The sequence below is a fragment of the Pongo pygmaeus genome, chromosome 3 (assembly GCF_028885625.2).
Source record: "Pongo pygmaeus isolate AG05252 chromosome 3, NHGRI_mPonPyg2-v2.0_pri, whole genome shotgun sequence".
Taxonomy (NCBI): domain Eukaryota; kingdom Metazoa; phylum Chordata; class Mammalia; order Primates; family Hominidae; genus Pongo; species Pongo pygmaeus.
In genome coordinates, this window is record NC_072376.2 from 101,457,329 (window position 1) to 101,481,899 (window position 24,571).

A 24,571-nucleotide genomic window follows, 5' to 3' on the forward strand; every position below is an offset into this window, starting at 1 on the left:
AGCCGAGATTACGCCATTGCACTACAGCCTGGGCTACAAAAGCTAACCTCCGTCTCAAAAAAAAAAAAAAGCCCCCAAAAACTGATGAATTGTTTATTTCTAGAATTTTCCAGTTAGTATTTTTGGACCATGATTGGTCACAGGTAAGAGTGAAACCTTAGAAAACCAAACCATGCATAACAGGGGGGACTACTGTACAGAATATTTTTGAGGCCTCAAGTTTTACATTTAAAAATCCCTTCATGGCTGAGCATCATGGCTCATGCCTATAATCCCAACACTTTGGGAGGCTGAGGTGGGAGAATCGCTTGAGCCCAGGAGTTCAGAACCGGCTGGGACAACATTGGGAGAACCTGTCTCTACAAATAAAAATAAAAATTAAAAAAATCAGGCAGTGTGGTGGAACACACCTGTGGTCCCAGCTACTCGAGAGGCTAAGAAAGGAAGATCACTTGAGCCCTAAAGTATGAGATTACAGTGAGCTATGATCATATCACTGCACTCTGGCCTGGGTAACAGAGCAAGATCCTATCCCTTAAAAAAAGATGTAGGGAACATGGAAGCATTCTCTCAAATTATCCAGACTTGTGATTTATTTTAAACAAAATCATCAAAAAGCTGTGGGCTTCATAGCTCTCAATAACTAAATGAGATATAATTTATCTTTTTACTGTGTAATGTACTATATTATTCTCCAAATGTTTTACATGCTTAATTTTATCATTCCAAAAATAAGTGAAACCACCCCCCACCACCCTGCATAGTAAGCTTTACATTATAGTTTTTTGATGTCTCTCCTAAGTGTATGAGGATAGTCAAGGCATTGAATAAGTTCATGATTGACCTCAGGTAAAAGAGATACCCAAAAACGTGTTTGATTACATTAAAAATTATTGAATATCAGTTGGAATTTAATTAATCTAGCAAACTGACTATTAATATTACAACAGTGTATTTTAGGAATTTGTAGTTAGGAAACATTCCAAACTAGAAATCTCTATAATTAAAGTGATTGCTCTATGGTTAATCAAATTAGTACTGTCAAGATCATGTTAAGCAGTAATGCCCTTTTTTAAATGAAAAGTATATTACACAATAACTTAATATTCTAACGAAGGTGCTTTAGAGGACAGTCTAATCATACATCATGAAATAATTCACACAAATAATTTGTTTATGCAAGGGACTGTGAAAATGAACAGACTAAAGCATGACTTAACTCACCATGCTGCGTCAAATATTCCACTATACTCCACACTACTGCTGGAATGCCATTCTCGGTGAGCCCCTGCCGTTGAAGTTCTTGGAGACTGACTCCAAATAACTTCTGATAGGTAAAATCCTTCTGTTCATTTAATGGCACTGCCACTATCTTTTTCATGTCTTCTTTCAGCCGAACCGCTGCTTTACTTTGCTTAAAAGAGCGTAAGAAAAAAGAGCAGTCAGTCATATTTACCACAGGAGGTTGCATGGTTACAACAGAAACACCTGAATTAAAATGTGTTTGAAGATGAATAGTTGTGGTCTTATTTTTACTTCAACTCAAATCAAAATCTCTAACATCTCTCACATGTTGCTCAGATATAATGGTTAAAAGGAGTGAAAAGTAATGAAAAACCTAAAGCCACAAATGAAGTGTGCAGCTAAGAGAGGGAGCAATACACTGCCGTATCTAAGATATATTACTACAGTAACTAAGGGGTGTGACTCAGCAGTACCTGGTTAACAGGAAAATAAAACATTTATAAGAACAGTGAAACGCCAGGCAGATCCTGAAACAATGAGATGTTTCTAAAGACAAAAATTTGTCTCGGTGTCATTTTAAGGTAGCTTTAATTTAAAGTGTCAGAAGAAAAAATTACAATAACCATTCTTCATGTATAATGACCATTATAGTTCTCTGATTTGATTACATCTGTAAATATCTCAGTAATCTTCTGGAACATGATATCAACTCAGTTCTTACTGAGGTTCAAAATGCCCTCAAATCTTTGAAACAACAACATTTAGGTAGTTGCAATTTTAAATTTTCAACAAGATTGTATTATATATATTATAAATAAAAATGCAACTTAGATTCAATTACCTCAAGTTAATAACATAATGAAAAATTCATAAGAGTTTGTTTCTTCCTTGTAATAAAAATCTGCATCCAAGCAAAGAGGAATTTTTTAAGCATGTGTCTTATATAAATGTTATTATATATGTTAATAAATCCTAACACTGAAAAGAGAGATGGCAAAATGCGAACGGTCTTATCTGGGGGCAGAGGCTAAAATTGGAGGAAACTTCCACTTTTTGAGAATGAATGTAGCAGCTTACCAATGTGGAAATACTATTAAATGACTTAAATCACCAACATTTAGTCACCAAAGAATCCTAAGAATAGAAACATTACGTTCAATCTAGAGTTGAGGAAGCAAAAACCAGAGTTAAGTTATTTGGTAAAAGTCAGAGAACTAGTAAGAGACAGTTTCATCTTGCTCTAGGTCCATGTTCCTCTCCTTAATTTATAATAGATTTATATTAATGTTACAGTGCAGTTTATGTACAATTATAGTGACAAACTTATAAATGCTATATGTGACAATTACAAGTTAATTCTACAATCTTTGAGTAGGATACTTGTAAGCTCAATTTGATTTTAAATTGTATAATCTACAGAATCAGGTCAGCTTTTACTAACATATCTGCATCTTTTGTAGGTCATATTTGAAAGCCATATTTCTCCAGTGAAATTTCAGCCAATGTAAAGGTACAATACAGATTTAGTATCTATTAATATTATAAACAAGTCATGGGGTAGCTACTATGGAGTAGTAGCAGTATGGGCAAAACCCATGATCTCTGTTACCAAGGAAATTATGATTTTGTTAATTAAGTCAAACTTGTAACAGTTAATAATTTCTTTTTCTTGTAGGTTTATAAATATATCAATCTCCTTCAACTGAATCCATGGGAAATTTCAACCAGGTATATCTGGTGAGCAAGCAGCTAAAAAATAACCAGTAATAACAAAACTTAAAAAAAAATTTCAAGTGTAGCATTAAAAACAGCTGACAGTGAACTTAAATTATATAAATTTTATCTTATTTTATCTGCTTACACAGAGAATACAGCATAGTGGTTTAGAGCATAGACTATGGAACAAGACTGGATCGAATCCCATTCTGACTCTCATTAGCTATAACCTTGCACATGTCATATAACTTCTGTGTACCTCAATTTCCTCATCTATAAAATGGGAATACCAAGAGTTTGTATGTCATAGAAATGTACAAGGTAGAAATGAGTTCATTTATGTAAAGGAGTAAGAACAGTGCCTGGCATACTCATTGAGTACTGATTGTCATAATCCTTTTCCTTCTCCTCCTCTTTCTTCTAGGAATTATTATTCTGATTTCTTCTTAAAGTAATGGAAAGTTAATTAATCATTCCTGTGGTAAGTATCTCTATAAAGGTTACTTTTTTAAAAGGGAAACATGGTTGAGACACATTTCATTGCTGAATATTCTGATGACCTAATTACTATTCTCCATACATCTCTAATTTTCTAAAATCTGTAAGTATGACCTTTGAATGAAGATAAAATAACTTTATATGTACTTATCACAATTCCTTGATTTATTCCTAGAAATTCACAAGGTTTTCTTAGAAATTCTGTCTATATTTGAGTTTAAAACCTTGAATTAGGGCCAGGCATGGTGGTTCACACCTGTAATCCCAGCACTTTGGGAGGCCAAGGCGGGCGGATCATGAGGTCAGGAGATCGAGACCATCCTGGCCAACATGGTGAAACCCCATCTCTGCTAAAAATACAAAAAATAAAAATAAAATAAATAAAAAAAATTAGCCAGGCATGGTGGTGGGCACCTGTAGTCCCAGCAACTCAGAAGGCTGAGGCAGGAGAATGGCGTGAACCTGGGAGGTGGAGCTTGCAGTGTGCTGAGATCACACCACTGCACTCCAGCCTGGGCGACAGAGCGAGACTCTGTCTCAAAAAAAAATAAAGTTACTAATTAAGGTATTCTGAGTCTACCTTAACTGTTTAAACTTTTGTTTGCATATAAATTCCCATGCATCACTTGAGTGTGAAGACTGGACTATCTGGAGCATATTCATGGGTGTGTGTGTGTGTTTGTGTGTGTATAAAAACAATATAGGTTCCCACATAACAAAGACAACCAGAGAACCTTAAGGTTTTACTGTTAGAGTAATCCTTAGGGGCCTTCTAATTCTTATACTATCGCCTTAGAAGTAAGAAAATCAGGACCTAAAAAGTTGTGGTTTCAGTCAAAAAGGGCTGTGCCTAGAGTCCAGATCTCCTGAGTTTTATACCAGTATACTTTTTTATAATTAAGTACTGGTGACCTTGTTGATGCCTTTACTTTTGTTGGAAAATAGGATAGTTAACAAAATACACTGATTGTAGTAAATATTTATTGTGGTTTGGGGACACTTAGTCTCCACTTGTCCTTTTTCCAAATAACAAATCCAGACTGTGTTTTGGGGAATGACTGCATGTTCACTGTGAACAGCTTTGATAACAATACTACTCAAAAGGATTGCCTTGCCTCTAGAAAAGACGGGGCTCAGTCTCTCCACCAGGTGAATCAGATTCCCTTCTCCTGCATACCACTGAAACTTGACTGGCTTATCATAAAGACAGAAAATGGGTACTACTGTAGTACTCTAACAAGATGGGTGGTCGCATTTGCCATCTGCATCACTGCAGCTGATATGGTCCTTCATCGACTCTTTCTGACATTGTTCATTCTTCCACTGTTCATTCCATTTGGTAAGCTGCTCCAGTAACTTTCCAGTAAAGTGTCTTTATGCTGAAATTAGCCAGAACTCATTTCTGTTCTGTAACAACACACACACACACACACACTCTCTCTCTCTAATTGATTAAAATACCTAGAAAAAAATTTAAATTATCAGAGAAAATCAAAAATTAAAGTTTTAAAAGATAAGAAAAAAATCAAAATGATAATGACAGTGAACTTTTATGGAGTCTTTACTGTCTATGCCAGTCAGGGCTGCCAATACTTCAAATGGCTTCACTCATTAAATCCTATAAAAAAGAAACTCTAGGAAGGAAGATACTTTTGTGATTCCCACTTCAGAAAAGGCACAGAGATGCCGTAAATTGCTCCAGTTCGCATAAGGAAGTGGTGCAACCAGGAGTCACACTCAGGCAAGCAAGCTGAGTCCCGGGGCCACAGTCTTAACACTGTCTCCAAATAGATAGTGGTGAGAATAAAAACACATGCTGTAAAGATAAGTGCACTTGCTAGAAATGAGAAACAAATTCCATATTCTTGTAGTAGAGAAAAATAGTTATTTACATGTTTCATGGTCTCTTTAATACAAAGTAAGGTATGTTCAGAAGCAACATCAATAATTATGATATTAGGACCTGAATAAAGACAGCTTTCATCAATACAGTAAATAGGACAAATTTCAGAAGCCTTGAGTTTTTATAATAGCTAACACATAGAAGGGACTGATTGTATCACAGACACTGTTGTACATGGTTTAAAACTAATGTCTCTCGAAAATAAACAAGGGGAAAGGGCCCCCATTCAATAAATGGTGCTGGGAAAACTGGCTAACCATATGCAGAATACTGAAACTGGACCCCTACCTTTCACCATATACAAAAATTAACTCAAAATGAATTAAAGACTTAAGTGTAAGACTTCAAACTATAAAAATCCTGGAAGAAACCCTAGAAAATATCCTTGGGAACATCAGGCTAGGCAAAAAATTTATGACTGAGTCTTCAAAAGCAAATGCAACAAAACCAAAATGTAACAATTGGGACCTAATTAAACTAAAGAGCTTCTGCACAGCAAAAGAAACTATCAACAGAGTAAACAGACAGCCTACAGAATGGGAGGAAATATTTGCAAACTATGCATCCAAGAAAGGACTAATATCTAGAATCAATAAGGAATTTACACCAATCAACAAGAATAAAATAAATAACCCCATTAAAAATGAGCAGAGGACAAGAACAGACACTTCCTAAAAGAAGACATATAAGCAGCAACAAACATGAAAAGATGCTCAACATCACTCATCATTAGAGAAACACAAATCAAAACCACAATGAGATCTCACCTCACAGCAGTCAGAATGGCTATAATTAAAAAGTCGAAAAACAACAGATGTTGTCAGGGTTGCAGAGAAAAGTGTACATTTATATGCTGTTGGTAAGAATGTAAATTAGTTTATCCCCTGTGAAAAGCAGTTTAGTGATTTCTCAAAGAACTAAAAATAGAACTACCATTTAACCCAGCGATCCTATCACTGGGTAGTATACATCAAAGGAAAATAAATCGGCTGGGCACAATGGCTCATACCTGTAATCTCAGCACTTTGGGAGGCCAAGGCAGATGGATCACCTGGGGTCAGGAGTTTGAGACCAACATGGCGAAACCCCATCTCTACTAAAAATACAAAAATTAGCCAGGTGTGGTGGTGAGTGCCTGTAATCCTAGCTACTTGGGAGGCTGAGGCAGGAGAATCACTTGAACCTGGGAGGTGGAGGTTGCAATGAGCTGAGATCACATCACTGCACTCCAGCCTGGGTGACAGAGTGAGACTACGTTTCAAAAGAAAAAAGAAAACAAATCGTCCTAACAAAAAGATACCTGTGCTCATATGTTTATTGCAACACTGTTCATAATATCAAAGACATGGAATGAATTTGGGTGCCCATGAGTGGTGGAATGGATAAAGAAAATGTAGTACACATAAACCACGGAATACAACGCAGCCATAAAAAAGAATGAAATCATGTCCTCTGCAGCAACATGGATGCAGCTGGAGGCCAGTATCCTAAGCAAACTAATGCAGAAACAGAAAACCAAATACAGCATGTTCTCACATATAGTGGGAGCGAAACACTGGGTACAGAAAAAGGGAGGAGAGAGGGAGAGGGAAAAGGGCTGAAAAAGTTCCTATTGGGTATTATGTTCACTGTTTGGGTGACAGAATCAATAGAAGCCCAAACCTCAGCATCATGTAATATACCCTTGTAACAAACCTGCACATGTACCCTGAATCTAAAATTTAAAAGACAAAAAATAAAAAATTAATGTGTCTAAGTCTCCAAATCACTTTATCAGTATGTACTCTTAGCTATTTCCATTGGGATGAGAAAGTTAAAGCACAAGAACAACAAAAAGGATAGAAAGAAAGAAAAGAAAAGAAAGGAAGGAAGAAGGAGAGGGGAGGGGAGGAAAGGGGAGGGGAGGAAAGGGAGAAAAAGAAAAAGGAAAATTGAGGTGCCAGGAAAAGAAACTTGCCTAAATTTACATGGTGATATGGTTTACATTTGTGTCCCTGCCCAAATCTCATGTGGAATTGTAATCTCCAATGTTAGAAGAAGGGCTGGGTGGGAGGCGACTGGATCATGGGGGAGGATTTCTCCCTTGCTGTTCTTGTGATAGTGAGTGAGTCCTCACAAGATCTGGTTGTTTAAAAGTATGTAGCACCTCCTCCTTTCCTCTCTTCCTCTTTCTCTGGCCATGTAAAACATGCTTGTTTTTCCTTTGCCTTCACCATAATTGTAAGTTTCCTGAGGTCTCCCAAGCCTTGTATCCTGTACAGCCTGCAGAACTGTGAGCCATTTAAACATCTTTTCTTTATAAATTATCCAGTCTCAGGTAAGGACATGAGATTTGTGAAGGGCCAGGCACAGAATGATATAATTTGGATTTGAGTCACAACCCACATTTACAGCAATGTGAGAACAGACTAATACAGCAAATGTGGTACCTAGGAGTGGGCATTGCTATAAAGATACCTCAAAATGTGAAAGCAGCTTTGGAAGTGGGTAATGTTCAGAGGTTGGAACAGTTTGGAGGGTACAGAAGAAGAAAGGAAGATGACGGAAAGTTTGGAACTTTCTAGAAACTTGTTGAATGGTTGTGATCAAAATGCTGATAGTGATGTGGACAATGAAGTCCAGGCTGAGGAGGTCTCAGATGGAGATAAGGAACTTATTGAGAACTAGAGTAAAGGTTACTCTTGTTATGCTTTAGCAAAGGAAGTGGCAGCATTTTGCCCCTTCTCTAGGGATCTGTGAAACTTTGAACTTAAGAGAGATGATTTAGGGTATCAGGAGGAAGAAGTTTCAAAGCAGCAAACCACTCGAGATTTGACCTGGCTGCTTCTAACAGTGTATGGTCATATACATGAGCAAAGAGATTATCTGAAACTCGAACTTATATTTATTAATAAAAGGAAAACAGAGCATAAAAGTTTAGAAAATTTCCAGCCTGATCATGTCGTAGAAAATAAAACTCCATTTTCTAGGGAGGAATTCAAGCCAGTTGCAGAAATTTGCAGCTGAACATTCAGAGGAACTGAACGTTAACAGCCAAGGCAATGGGGAAAATGTCTCAAAGGCATTTCAGAGATCTTCACAGCAGCCCCTCCCATCACAGGGCTGGAGGCCTAGGAGGGAAGAATGGTTTCCTGGGCCAGGCCCAGGGCCCTGTTGCTCTGCTCAAACTCAGGACACTGGTCCCCGTGTCCCAATCACTCCAGCTCCAGCCATGGCTAAAAGGGCCCAAGATACGTCTCAGGCCACTGCTCCAGAGGGTACAGGCCATAAGCCTTGGTGGCTTCCACATATTAAGCCTATGGGTGCACAGAGGGCAAAAGTTGAGGCTTAGGAACCTCCATCTAGATTTCAGAGGATGTTTGGAAACTCCTCAATGTCCAGGCAGCAGTCTGCTGCAGGGATGGAGCCCTCATGGAGAACCTCTACTAGGGCAATGCAGAGGGGAAATGTGAGATTGGAGCCCCCACACAAGAGTCCCCACTGGGACACTGCCTAGTGGAGCTGAGAGAAGAGGACCACCATCTCCCAGGACCCAGAATGGTAGATCCACCGACAGCTTGCATCATGTGCCTGGAAAAGCTGTAGGCAATCAATGCCATCCCAGGAAAGCAACTGAGGGGCTGTACCCTATAGAGCCATATGGGCAGAGATGCCCAAGTCCTTGGGAGCCCACACCTTGCATCAGGGTGGCCTGGATGTGAGACATGGAGTGAAAGAAGAGTATTTTTGAGCTCTAAGATTTAATGACTGCCCTGCTGGGTTTCAAACTTGCACAGGGCTTGTAGCCCCTTTGTTTTGGCTGATTTCTGCCTTTTGAAATGGATGTATTTACCTAACATCTGTACCCCATTTTATCTTGGAAGAAACTAACTTGCTAAAAAAAAAACAACTTGGTTTTGATTTTACAGGCTCATAGGCAGAAGGGACTTGCCTTGTCTCAGATGCAACTTTGGACTGGACTTTTGAGTTAATGCTGAAATGAATTAAGACTCGGGGGACTGTTGAGAAGGAATGATTGTATTTTTTATTTTCATCTTTATTTTTGAGATGGAGTCTAGCTCTGGAATGATTGTATTTTGCAATGTTAGAACGACATGAGATTTAAGAAGGGCCAGGGACAGAAGGATATAATTTGGATTTGAGTCACCACCCCACATCTCATCTTGAATTGTAATCCCCAGTGTTGGAGAAGGGGCCTGGTGGGAGGTAATTAGACTAGCGGGGTGGATGGTAATAGTGAGTCAGTTCTCACAAGATCTGGTTGTTTAAAAGTGTGTAGCACCTCCCTCTTTCCTCTCTTCCTCCTCTTCTGGCCATGTAAGATGAACCTGCTTCCCCTTCACCTACCACTATGATTGTAAGTTTCCTCAGGCCTTCCCAGCCATACTTCCTTACAGCCTGTGGAACCAGGAGACAATTAAACCTCTTTTCTTTATAAAGCACCCAGTCTCAGGGAGTTCTTCATATCAATGTGAGAACAGACTAATACACATAGCTAGTAAGGTTTAGAGCCAGAACATAACCCCAGATCCTTAAAGGCTCCAGTGCATGAGCTTTTAATGATGACACACTATGGTATCGCCAGAACCTTTAATATTGGCAGCTCTGCGAGGGCCCAAGGGGGCCAACATTACCTGTATGCAGCTCTGTTTAACTTAATACAAAATCCAATTTTAGACTACTGAAATCAATGGCCTGTATTTCCTTATGGTGATCCTTCACAAATTTAAAGCCCATATATTTAAAGTACTTTGAAGAATAATCAGATTACATTGCTGGTTAAATTCAGAACCATGTGCTCCAAGACTCTTTGGAACTGTAGCTAGGGTTAATAAATCTAACAAGGAATATACATAAGATAGAAAGCCACCCCATCACCAAATAAAAGTAGTGCAAGGAAAGTACCAGGTGGTCCTGAGACATCTCACTCCAGAAAGCAATAAAAAAAATGCTCAAGGCCTAAGGGGACATGTCCACAAGACCTATGAGCCAGTGTAATGGAATCCCACTGGGCAAATTTAGGAGAGTTAGAGCACCAAGAGTAACCACTGTAAATAATAACATGTTTAGTTAACCTAAATTTTTTATTAATACATATAACCTATGTATTAACATATTTAATACACTAATAACATAGTATATTAAAAATCCCTGAATCTGTAATAAGTGAGAGAAAGGGGTAAAAAAGTTAAGGCCTTCTTTACAGAAGAATGCTGCAGTTAAATGTAGAAGGAATGACAATTAGAAAACCACCATTTTTTCTCACAAATCACTTAATAAATAATGTAAGCAAGGATAATCAGCAGCTGCCAAAACACCAGATGAAAGGTTGTTGGAGAATAAGATTTTCATAGTGTCAAAAAGATTACCTCACAGATTATACACTCATTGCAAAGAAAAAATTCACTATTACAATTATATCTGGCTGTAATCACCTTAACTCGTTACCCAAAAGATACAATTTATCATTACTAATCATGAGAGGACTTCTCATCATGTGCTCCTGATGTGATGCATTATAAAGAACACATAAGTTATGAAGTATTCTTGCTAAAAACCTTTAAGGTGATGCTCACTAGCTTGTAAACCTAACTTCTAGTTTACAGTAAATACAGAAGCTAGAAGAAAAAGTTAAAAGAGACTGTGAAAAAAGAAACAAATCCAGAAGGAGGGACATTCTAACACAGTATCAGCCTGGACTTCTCAAAACATCAATGTCATGAGGGAAAGATTGGTTCTAGATTTCAAGTAAGTTAAAATATACAACCTTCAAATGTAATATATGAATCTTGATTGTTTCCCCATTTATTAAAGAAAAACATGGATACATGTCATCATGCATTTTACCAAATTCACAGAATGCATAACACAAACAGGGAAACCTAATGTAAACTATGAGATCTACTTAATAATAATGTATCAATATTGGCTCATCAATTATAACAAATGTGCCACACCAATGCAAGATGATAATAATAGAAGAAACTGGGAAGTAAGGACAAAGAATTATGTGGGAACTTTGTACTTCCTAGTCATTTTCTGTAAATGTAAAACTGCTCAAAAAAAGTCTACTCATTTTTAAAAGCAAAATTAGGCCAGGTGTGGTGGCTCATGCCTATAATGCCAGCACTTTGGGAGGCCGAGGCAGAAGGATCACTTGAGGCAAGGAGTTTGAGACCTTTATATAAGCATAACTGACATCAAAAAAAGGGGTAAGAGTTGTTCAAGACGAGCCTGGGCAACAAAGTGAGATCCCATCTCTTCCAAAAAAAAATTTTTTAAATTATCTGGGCATGATGGCTAATCCTCCCACCACAGCTTCTCAGGAGGCTGTGGCAGAAAGATCACTTGAGCCCAGGAGTTTGAAGCTGCAGTGAGCTACGATCATACCACTGAACTCCAGCTCGGGTGACAGAGCAAGACACTGTCTCTTTAAAAAAAAAAAAAAGCAAAAATAAAAACAGCCAATTGTCTCATCAGGACAACTGGGAAAATGTGAAAATGTATTGGATATTAGACAGTGTAACTTTAAATATTTTAGGTATAATAACATATCATAACATCACGTAAGAACTAATTTATTCCAGCTATAGTATTCCTTATCCTTATGAGGTGCATGCTGAAACAGGAATGCAATGTAATGATGTCTTCAAATACTAAAATATTTCAAACACAAAGTGTCTATGCCTGTATATATATTGTATATATGCATACGTATACAAACATACAAAGAGACAGAGGGAATGAGTACAAATATCACAGAATGCTGACTTTTAAATCTAAGTGGGCAGTATACAGAGTGCCCTTTCAACTTTTATGAATGCTTGATATTTTTTATTAATAAAAAATTTGGAAAAAATAGGAATCCCTCAAAGAGACTCCCAGCTAACAAAGAGTTATACCTTATACCAATTTTTTGACAGCATAAGAGGAAAAGGAACATGTTCTTTCCAAATTGCAATTTAAAAATTAACAATAACAATTGTAGGATTACTATTTTATAGAGACATAGACAATCATATTAGCTTGGATAAGGTTGGCATCATTGGGAAAGGACTAGATCTGAAATTAGGGCACTTGAGTTTGAATCCTGGTTTTGCCATTGACTGGTATAGTCTCCCAGGGAATGTCAGCCTCTTTGGTGAATGTGCAGCTTTGGAAAAGAGAAAACCCAAAAATAAAGAAGGATGACCCATGCGGTCTGTGATGGTTAATATTGAGTGTCAACTTGACTGGATTGAAGGATGCAAAGTATTATTCCTGAGTGTGTCTGTGGAGGTGTTGCCAAATGAGATTAACATTTGAGTCAGTGGACTGGGAGAGGCAGACCCACCCTCAGTCTGGGTGGGCACCATCTAATCAGCTGCCAGCAGAGGAACACGGAAGGACCAGACTGGCTGAGTCTTCTGCCCTCCATCTCTCTCCCATTCTGGATGCTTCCTGCCCTTGAACATCAGACTTCAAGTTCTTCAGCTTTTGGACCCTTAGTCTTACACCAGACCCATTCTTGGACCCTTGGATTTTCCAGGAGCTCTCGGGCCTTCAGCCACCTACTTAAAAGTGTTATGAGTGTGAGTATAAGGGAGATAAAGAGAGGTGTTAATGAGTACAAACATACAGTTAGAAGGAATACATTCTAATGATTGATAGCAGAGTAGGATGACTATAGTTAACAAGTATTGTGTATTTCAAAACAGCTAGAAGAAAGGACTTGAAATGTTCCCAACACATAGAAATGATAAATACTTGAGGTGATCAAGTCAAATACCTTGACTTGATCATTACACAGCCAATGAATTTAATAAAATATCACATGTACCTCATAAATATGTACAAACATTATGTATCAACAAAATTCTTATGAGAGTTTAATTAACCCATTTATGCCGAAGGTTGCAAATTTTTCTTGCTAAAAATCAGACCTGAATGATGACTTTAAGCAGTAGGATATAAATAACTCCCACAAGCTTAGCGTTCCAATAATGGAACACTAGGCATAAATGGGTTAAATAATGTATGTAAAAGCATTTCTCACACAGTGAGAAGAGAGTTAATGCTGAAAACATTGATTAAAAATTTCTCTGTGGTGACCAATTCTTTAAAAGGATACTGTGGCAGGTCAGGCACGGTGGCTCATGCCTATAATCCCAGCACTTTGGGAAGCTGAGGGGGGTGGATCACTCGAGGCCAGGAGTTCGAGACCAGCCTGGCCAACATGGTGAAACTCCTTCTCTACTAAAAATATAAAAATTAGTCGGGTGTGGTGGTGGGCACCTGTAATCCCAGCTACTCCAGAGGCTGAGGCACAAAAATTGCTTGAACCTGGGCAGTAGAGGTTGCAGTGAGCCGAGATCATGCCACTGCACTCCAGCCTGGGTGACAGAGCAAGACTCTGCCTCAAAAAAAAGAGAAAAGAATACTGTGGCAGAGTTTGCAGTTGCCTATTGATGGGTGTTTATCTTCCTTAGTAAGACAACTCTGATTTTGTTTGCGCTGATAGGGAACAAAGTGCTCAGTTAAAATGTACCCAGCCTTCATTGCAGCACATCTTTGATGGACATATGTATATGTTTGATGAACAAGATGTAAATAGATGTTGCTGGGACCATCAGAAAAACTCCTTAAAAGGGGAGCAATACAGTCTTTTCCCCATGTCCCTGTTTTCTGCCTAGATCACAGATACAACGACCAATAGCCATGTTGTAATTAAGTAGCAACCCAGAAGCTAAGCTCTAAGTACAGTAAAATAGAAAAAAAGGACTTGTAGCCTGATGACGTAATAGAGGCACATGTCCACCTTGGAATAGCTAGCTATGGACTTATTTTATGTGAGAATCCCCAAATAGTGCTCTGTCAGAAAGTCAATTATTTACTGAATACATTGTTAAATCAAGGAAATCTGAAGCCGTCTAAAAATCAATTTTCTAAATCTAGTACATTAATTTTAAAAACTCAAAGCAGTTCATAGATATCTTATTCATTACCCTTACAGAAACATTTCATAGCATATACGGTTATTTATGTGCATTGTAGATCCAAGACAATAGCTCTTAACTTAGAATCCATGAATCATGAGACCCTGAAAGTACATAAAATATAATTGTTTTAGAAATCATATTCTCAAAGAGGTCTATGATCTGAAAAATAAAGATCCAACAATCTTTAAACATTCACAGAAAAGTAAAGTTTAAGAAAAGATTTTTAAACGATAATCCATTTAAATTTCTGTTTATGTTTTTTTCGATTTAGCCCATTGATTTCTTTATCCAAAAAATTATTTAAAATTGCTTAAATTGCCTTATAGCTCACAAATTAAGTTCAACTAATTTATTCAAATTAGACTAAAAACATTCTACTAAAAAACACTCTATGTACTTAGTACTGTTGAAATGTTCAAGAACGTATTAAAGACAAATCCATTAAAAATGTTATCACTTCTTCTGAAACCACACAGATGAAGACGATGAAGAAAAGTAACAGAAAAGCTATAAACTCTGATTTGTATATGTGATGCCAAAGGTGAAGATGGTGTGGAAAGCTTATGGCAAACATCACATCAGCACTGGGGCAGGAGTCTAGAAAGGACCAGCAGTGGAAAGCTTTCAAACTCTCCTACAAATACTTACCACCTGAAAGATAGAGCACACTGTCAGAAGGAGCCGAACAAGACTCAGATGATTAGAGAAAAGGAGGGAGAAGGTACAGAAAATACCTACAGGCACACCAAGGTGGCAGATATCAGGAAGCATTAGAAAAATACACTAACTAAGAGTGAGTGCATCACCTTGGGAGGCAAGTTTATGAAGAAAAGACAACAGAGCTCTCTTGACCCAGGCCAGCTTCTGAGAGGCAAAGGAGAGGTGGGCAAACAGAGGGGCTGTATTAAGAAAACAGTCATTTTTGTAGCAATAGAGGGGGGAAACTCCTGAGCTGTGAAACCTGAAAGGCTACTTTGGCCCGTTATCACTATACCCCATAGGAAACTCTTGCTACTAACCTGCAAAAATTCATCTCACTCAGTATGAGTAGGAAAAAAGGATCATGGACAGCATTTATATAGAAACAGCACTTTTTTAAGTATAAAAAAGCATCACAATCTTCCTACAACAACTCATCAGAAAAATGCTGCCAAGAAGCAGACGGAAACTATAACCCAACAAAAAGAACAAAATTTTAATAAGGATGTGACAACAGAAGCACAGACAACAACAAAAAGACAAATTGAACATCAAAACTAAAAATGTTTGTGCATCAAAAGACACCATGGCCAGGAGCAGTGGCTCATGCCTGTAATCCCAACACTTTGAGAGACTGAGGCAGGAGGATTGCTTGAGTCCAGAAGTTCAAGACAGTCTGGGCAACATAGCAAGACCCTGTCTCTACAAAATACAATCAATCAATCAATCAGCAAGCAAGCAAGCTGGGCATGGTGGCACACACCTATAGTCCCAGCTACTCAGGAGGCTGAGGTGGATGGACTGCTTGAGCCCAGGAGGTCGAGGCTACAGTGAGCCATGATCTCACCACTGCACTCCAGCCTTGGCTACAAAGTGAGACCATATCAAAAAAAAAAAAAAAAAGACACTAACAACAGAGTGAAAAGACACAACACATAGAATAGAATCCTATAGAATAGGGGAAAATATTTGCAATTCATATATCTGAATACATACTCAAAATATGTAAAGAATTGCAACAATTCAACAACAAAAAATAGCCCAGTTCGAAAATTAACAAAGGACGTGTATAATCATTTTTCCAAACAAGACATAATGTGGCTAATAAGCACATTAAAAGATGCTCAACATCACTAGTCTTTAGGGCAATGAGAATCAAAACCACAATGAGATATCACTCCATACCAATTAGGATGGCTATTATAAAAATGAAAGAAAGAAAATAACAAGTATTGGTTAAGAGGTGGAAAAGTTGTAACCCCTGTGCATCATCAGTGGAAATATAAAGTAGAACAGCCAAAGTGGGAAACAGCTAAATGGTTCCTCAAAAAGTTAAACATAGATTTACTATATTATCCAATGATTCCCCTTCTGGGTACATACTCTGAAAGCAGCGACTCAAACAAACATTTGTTCAACAATGTTCATAGCAGCGTTATTCACGACAGCCAAAAAGTAGAAACAATCTAAATTGTTTCACAACAGATGAAAGGATAAATAAAAGGTAGAATATACATAAAATGGAATATTATTCAGGCTTGAAAAGGAATGAACTTCTGACATGCTACAAGATGGATGAACCCTGAAAGCATTATGCAAAGTGAATAAATCAGACACAAAAAGACAAAAATTGTCTAGTTCCACTAATATGAGATACCTAGGCTAGGCAAACGTATAGAGACAGAGTGAAGAACAATGGCTACCAGGGGCTGGGAGCTGGGAGAAATAGGAAGTTATTGTTTTATGGTTATAAAGTTTATGTTGGAGGTGATAAAAAGTTCTTGAAATGGATAGTGGTAGTGATGTACAACATTGTGAATATGCTTAATCTTACAGAATTATATATCTAAAATGGTTAAAATAGTAAATTTTATGTTATGTATATTTTATCACAATAAAAAAAGTTAAAGAATTGATCACAATGATGAAAGAACACAAATCAGAAATGAAAAAATTCAGGGAAAAGGTGATCAGATCATAGGAGAAAGTGAAGCGGAGACTGGTGGAACTCAGGAAAGGGGGAAGAGGAAAAAACATTTCAGAAGTGAAGACTAAATTATAAGAACACAAAGAAGAACAGAAACTGTTCACCTCAGTAAGGGGCAGAGAGGAAATGAGGAAAGTAGATACAATGAAACATTTTTAGAAATCATAATGATTTGAGAGCTACAGAAAGCAGCTAACTGATGCCACTTTATGCCCCATTTCCACGCTTTGGAATCCCCAATGAAGAAAATCAAACAATGGAATAGAATATGTAAAGACGTAATTCACAAAATCTTTGTTTAAACAGAAGTGCTTTGAGTTTACATATTGAAAGGCACATCACAACCCAGAACAGTCCACACAAAGATATATTATAAGGAAATTATTAGACTAACAATAAAGAATCTTTTGCACAGCCAAGCAAAAATCATGCACTATGTAATAAAAGAAAAATAAGAGTGGCCTCAAATTTATAGATTGCAATATTTGGCCTTGGCAGAATATGAAAGGCTTACAAAATATTTATGGAAAGAAAGTATGAGCCAAGGCAGGGCATGGTGGCTCACGCCTGTAATCCTAGCACTTTGGGAGGCCAAAGTGGGTGGATTACCTGAGGTTGGGAGTTTGAGACCACTCTGACCAACATGGAGAAACCCCGTCTCTACTAATAATACAAAAATTAGCTGGGCATGGTGACGCATGCCTGTAATCCCAGCTACTCGGGAGGCTGAGGCACAAGAATCCCTTGAACCTGGGAGGCGGAGGTTATGGTGAGCCAAGATTGCGCCATTGCACTCCAGCCTGGGCAACAAGAGCAAAACTCCATCTCAAAAAAAAAAAAAAAATAAAAGAAAAAAGAAAAGAAAAGAAAGTATGAGCCAAATTTAATAATCAGCCAAGCGGTCCTTCAACTATAAAAGCTACAATTTGAATAGACAAAGGCTAAGAGAATACGTACACCTGAACCTTCCTTGTCCAAACTACCAGAGAACAAACTTTAACGAATTAATTAAAGGCTGGGAAAGTTTGATGAAAAGACCAGCAAAAAAATTAAAAATAAAATAAAAATATAACAATGTAATATGAAGAAGAAATGAAAAACCTGTAACAGTTATACTCAAAAGAGAAGATTTGAGGTTGGAACATATTCAGGTTTTAAAAGAGCTGCCACGTGGTTCAGACGGTAGGAGAAAGTAAATGGCAGTTACATGGAGACACGTTTTAAGACATATAAAGAAGAAATAACAGTCACTTCTATTGATGGAATAGATTTTCTCAGAAGGTAGTGAAATTCCTAGTAATCAAAGATGGGCAAAAATCATAATGTGATACCATTTGTTATCCATTCTACTCACAGAAATTTTTAAAAAAGAAAAGAGTGGCCAGGAACAGTAGCTCATGCCTGTAATCCTACTGCTTTGGGAGGCCAAGACAGGCAGACTGCTTGAGCCCAGGAGTGCAAGACCAGCCTGAGCAATATAGCAAAACCTCTTTTCTGCAAAAAATACAAAAATTAGCTGGGTGTAGAAGCATGCGCCTATAATCCCAGGTACTCAGGAGGCTGAGCCTAGGCTCACTTGAGCCTAGGAGGTTGAGGCTGCAGCGAGCCATGCTCACACCACTGCACTCCAGTCTGGGTGACAAAGTGAGGCCCTATCTCAAAAAGAAAAAAAAAGTAACTCAAAGAGTTGAGTAAAAAACCAAAGAGTAATGAAAATAAATTTTTTAAGTAAAAAAAAGAAACAGAAAAAAGAGAAACGGATGTTGGAAAGAAGTATAGGTGGGATCTAAAGTGGCTCAAATTTCTGGAAGGCAATTTGGCAGAGCCCAGCAAAAGCTGGAGCTTCTTCATAGGTCATTCTCTCTCCAATCAGGCTCCGAACACAGGGGAAGGGCAAGTAACAGTGAGCAGGACTCATATCTTATACAAAGGGACTGCCAGATATTTGCAGTATACTGTTATTGGGGGTGGGGTGGGGAGAAGGCTATAAAACTCATGTCAAGCATAATCTGTTTTTATAAGTCTATATGATCACAGAAAAACTTTAGAAGGACATATACAAATATATTCAGTGGTTTTTTTTTTAGGGGGTTGTCAAATCTTGAATAATGCTAATTTTCTTCTCTTAAGTTACATGCAGTTCCTCATTTTATACTCCAGACATGTGTTACTATCACAACAAGAAAATTAAAGGTCATTATAAAAAGTTAAATTCTCTATATAAACACAATTCAAGACCTATTGCTGAATTCCATGATGGTAGAGTGAAGAGGTCTGCAAATACTCTCCTAAAAAAATGTACAAAACCAGACCAAACAAAAAAAGTTTCAGGGCTCTAGACATTGATCACAGATATAAAAATTAAATTGAGAAACATTTATTCATGAATGGGAGATGAAGTGTACTTAAGAATAGTGGGAGTTTGCAGCACTCTTGCCTAGGCCTATTCCCAACCCCTCCATGCCCTAGGCTGGGTTGGCACAGTAGCGTTACCACAGGGGGAACCAGCAGTGAAAACTAGCGGCTTTGGTGATTTGGAAGAGAGGACAAAAACCCCACACCCAGTGGATCAGGTATCTAATAAAGGACTTGTATCCAGAACATAAAGAACTTTTATAATTCAATAAAACCAAAATGACACAACTAAGAAACAGGCAAAAGATATGAAAACACATTTAGCTGAAGAAGATATACAATGGCTAATCTGCATATGAAAATATGCCCAATATCATTAGTCATGAAGAAATTAAGATAGCACTACTAACTCACTACAATGGTTATAAGAAAAAAACTAACAATACTATATATTGGCAAGGATATAGAGAAACCAGAACCCTCATTCATCACTGGTGAGAATATAAAATGGTACAACCACTTTGGAAAAGGTTGGCAGTTTCTTAAAATGTTAAATGCAAAATTACCACACAACCCGATAATTCTACTCCTAGGTACCTACCCAAAAGAAATGAAAATCCATATTCACAGAAAGACTTGACTTGTATATTAATGTTCTTAGCAGCATTATTGATAATAATCAAAATCAGAAACAACCCAAGGATCTATCAGTGAATGAATAAATAAAATTTGATATATCATAAACAGAATATTATTCAATAATAAAAATGATATGCTAATACATGCTACAACATGGATGAACCTCAAAAACATTATGCTAAGTGAAAAAAGCTGATCACAAGAGAACATATAAGTTCCACTTATATCAAATGTCCTGAAAAGGCAAATGTATAGTGACATAAAGCAAATTAGTGGTTGTCCTGTGGGGGTGGGGAGGGATGGTGGGAATGTTCTAGAAACGGATTTTGGTGATGCTTGCACAATTGGTCAATTTACTAAAAGTCATTAAACTGTACAGTTTTAATGAGTATACATTATGGTATGTAAGTTATACCTCAAAAGAGCTGTTGATAAAATAGAAAAGAAAGTCAACAAGTGCTTGGTAACTTCCTGTCAAAATAAGACTGTCAGTAGAAATAATATATTAATATTAATATTTTTGAAAGATTCCATATTCTTCAGTCTAATAACATATTATTGCTTTTCAATAATCCTAGATGAAATAGATAACTTTTGAAGTGGGTCACTTTTAAGTGATTACTACTGCTACACTAATGTACAAAAAACCTGGAAGCACAGAAACATTTGTATGCTTAGAATCCTTTGGTTATTTGGAAAAAGGTGGAAAGCTGTTAATGTCACTATTTTACATCTTTTGTTCATCATTTTTGGCAGTTTTAACAAAGACAAAGAAGATTTAAACAGAAAAGAACCATATTGTGGGAGGTCACTATGAATTAAACCTGAAAAAATGTTCTTGGAAAGATTATTCTTGCCATCATTTCTCACACATTCACTGGAATGTAAAGTTAAAAACAGAATAGTGTTTTGAATTTTTATAAAATTACAAAGACTCGGGCTGGGTGCAGTGGCTCATGCCTATAATTCCAGTGCTTTGGGAGGACGAGGTGGGAGGATTGCTTGAGCCCAGGGGTTTGAGGCTGTAGTGAGCTATGATCTCACTACTGCACTCCAGCCTGGGCGAAAAAGCAGGACCCTAACTCAAAAAAAAAAAATTACCAAGACGCATTGAAAGTTAATGACCTTAATGCAGTAGGAGAATTACAGCATTACAGTGTTAAATGAAGACTCACTTGTTTATACATAAGTTTCAGAAAAGTCAAATGTGCTGAAAACTAGGCACAGTGTAAACCACAGGAAAAAAAATCTGTGACATCATTTCTTTACATTTTAACTAAAACTTCCTTCCTAAACATTAAAGAAATATTTGGAATTTAACCACAAAAGTAAATTAATTGCTTATTATAAGGCAACTTTATATCAAAATTCTCTTTCAACAACTGTTTTTCTTTAGCATATCATTTTCACTGCCACTGTCTACATTTTTCATAGAATAAAACATTTGACTGAGTTCTATTGCATTGCTATTTTGTTTTGTTTTGAGACGGAGTCTTGCACTGTTGCCCAGGCTGGAGTGCAGTGGTGCATCTCAGCTCACTGCAACCTCCACCTCCCAGGTTCAAGTGATTCTCCTTGCCTCAGCTTCCCAAGTAGCTGGGATTACAGGCACCTGCCACCACACCCTGCTAATTTTTTTTGCTTTTCAGTAGAGATGGGAATTCACTATGTTGGCTAGGCTAGTCTCGAACTCCTGACCTCGTGATCCACCTGCCTCAGCCTCCCAAAGTGCTGAGATTACAGGCGTGAGCCACCACGCCCGGCCTATTGTATTATTTTAAGTAATGTATATATTTTCATATAGTGAAATGGAGTAAAAATTTAATAATTCTGTAATAATGTTCTCTAATTATCTCGTTTTTAAGAGTCTCTAATATTTTCACTTTCTGATTTGCCAAAATATTAAGTTAACTTGAAAAAAGAAGGTACCATAAAAATAAATAAAAAGTACCATAATGTTCTTTTGAAATTGATTAAACTACTGAATTGGTAGAAAAATTAACACAGCTAGTATGGATATATTTACTAACCTTCTTCAGAAAGACATTCCTCAATCTGCCGGGCGCGGTGGCTCACGCCTGTAATCCCAGCACTTTGGGAGGCCGAGGTGGGTGGATCACAAGGTCAGGAGATTGAGACCACAGTGAAACCCCATCTCTCTGTTTGCAGATGACATGATAGTATATCTAGAAAACCCCATTGTCTCAGCCCAAAATCTCCTTAAGCTGATAAGCAACTTCAGCAAAGTCTCAGGATACAAAATCAATGTGCAAAAATCACAAGCATTCTTATACATCAGTAACAGACAGACAGAGAGCCAAATCATGAGTGAACTCCCATTCACAATTGCTTCAAAGAGAATAAAATACCTAGGAATCCAACTTACAAGGGATGTGAAAGACCTCTTCAAGGAGAACTACAAACCACTGCTCAAGGAAATAAAAGAGGATACAAACAAATGGAAGAACATTCCATGCTCATGGGTAGGAAGAATCAATATCATGAAAATGGCCATCCTTCCCAAGGTAATTTACAGATTCAATGCCATCCCCATCAAGCTACCAATGACTTTCTTCACAGAATTGGAAAAAACTACTTTAAAGTTCATATGGAACCAAAAAAGAGCCCGCATCGCCAAGTCAATCCTAAGCCAAAAGAACAAAGCTGGAGGCATCACACTACCTGACTTCAAACTATACTACAAGGCTACAGTAACCAAAACAGCATGGTACTGGTACCAAAACAGAGATATAGATCAATGGAACAGAACAGAGCCCTCAGAAATAATGCCACATATCTACAACTATCTGATCTTTGACAAACCTGACAAAAACAAGAAATGGGGAAAGGATTCCCTATTTAATAAATGGTGCTGGGAAAACTGGCTAGCCATATGTAGAAAGCTGAAACTGGATCCCTTCCTTACACCTTATACAAAAATCAATTCAAGATGGATTAAAGACTTAAATGTTAGACCTGAAACCATAAAAACCCTAGAAGAAAACCTAGGCATTACCATTCAGGACATAGGCCTGGGCAAGGACTTCATGTCTAAAACACCAAAAGCAATGGCAACAAAAGCCAAAATTGACAAATGGGATCTAATTAAACTCAAGAGCTTCTGCACAGCAAAAGAAACTACCATCAGAGTGAACAGGCAACCTACAAAATGGGAGAAAATTTTCGCAACCTACTCATCTGACAAAGGGCTAATATCCAGAATCTACAATGAACTCAAACAAATTTACAAGAAAAAAACAAACAACCCCATCAAAAAGTGGGCGAAGGACATGAACAGACACTTCTCAAAAGAAGACATTTATGCAGCCAAAAAACACATGAAAAAATGCTCACCATCACTGGCCATCAGAGAAATGCAAATCAAAACCACAATGAGATACCATCTCACACCAGTTAGAATGGCAATCATTAAAAAGTCAGGAAACAACAGGTGCTGGAGAGGATGTGGAGAAATAGGAACACTTTTACACTGTTGGTGGGATTGTAAACTAGTTCAACCCTTGTGGAAGTCAGTGTGGCGATTCCTCAGGGATCTAGAACTAGAAATTCCATTCGACCCAGCCATCCCATTACTGGGTATATACCCAAAGGACTATAAATCATGCTGCTATAAAGACACATGCACTCGTATGTTTATTGCCACATTATTCACAATAGCAAAGACTTGGAACCAACCCAAATGTCCAACAATGATAGACTGGATTAAGAAAATGTGGCACATATACACCATGGAATACTATGCAGCCATAAAAAATGATGAGTTCATGTCCTTTGTAGGGACATGGATGAAATTGGAAATCATCATTCTCAGTAAACTATCGCAAGAACAAAAAACCAAACACCGCATATTCTCACTCATAGGTGGGAATTGAACAATGAGAACACATGGACACAGGAAGGGGAACATCACACTTCGGGGACTGTTGTGGGGTGGGGGGAGGGGGGAGGGATAGCATTGAGAGATATACCTAATGCTAGATGACGAGTTGGTGGGTGCAGCACACTAGCATGGCACATGTATACATATGTAACTTACCTGCACATTGCGCACATGTACCATAAAACCTAAAGTATAATAATAATAATAATAATAATAATAAAAAAAAGATTAAAAAAAAAAAATTAGCTGGGCGCGGTGGCGGGCACCTGTAGTCCCAGCTACTCGGCAGGCTGAGGCAGGAGAATGGCATGAACCCGGGAGGCGGAGCTTGCAGTGAGCTGAGACCGCGCCACCGCACTCCAGCCTGGGTAACAGAGTGAGACTCCGTCTCAAAAAAAAAAAAAAAAGAAAGAAAGACATTCCTCAATCCAAAAGTTTTTTTCTTTAATTCACATATATACTATTATTTTTATGATTTCACTTTCATATTTACATTCTCATCCATCTGTGGTTTAAATCATAAGGAAGAAACCCAACCAATTACTTTTCTCCAATCATTAGCCATTACAAAATTGTTTTGTTATTTTAATATCTGATAGGGTAGCCCCTCCAAGCTTAACATTCTTAAAGGGGGTAGCTGAAATAATTCA

General features: G+C 37.6%; 1 protein-coding gene across 18 annotated transcripts in view; it reads right to left on the bottom strand.

Moving 5' to 3' along the window:
• FAM13A (family with sequence similarity 13 member A) overlaps nt 1-24,571 on the bottom strand; it is a 389,756-nt gene that overhangs the window by 296,786 nt on the left and 68,399 nt on the right. For all 18 annotated transcript variants that reach the window (XM_063663893.1, XM_063663888.1, XM_054485353.2 and 15 more), the window contains one exon: nt 1,225-1,414. In XM_063663893.1, the coding sequence (XP_063519963.1) occupies nt 1,225-1,414 (190 nt within the window). Of the gene's footprint in view, nt 1-1,224; nt 1,415-24,571 lie in introns of those variants that run through there.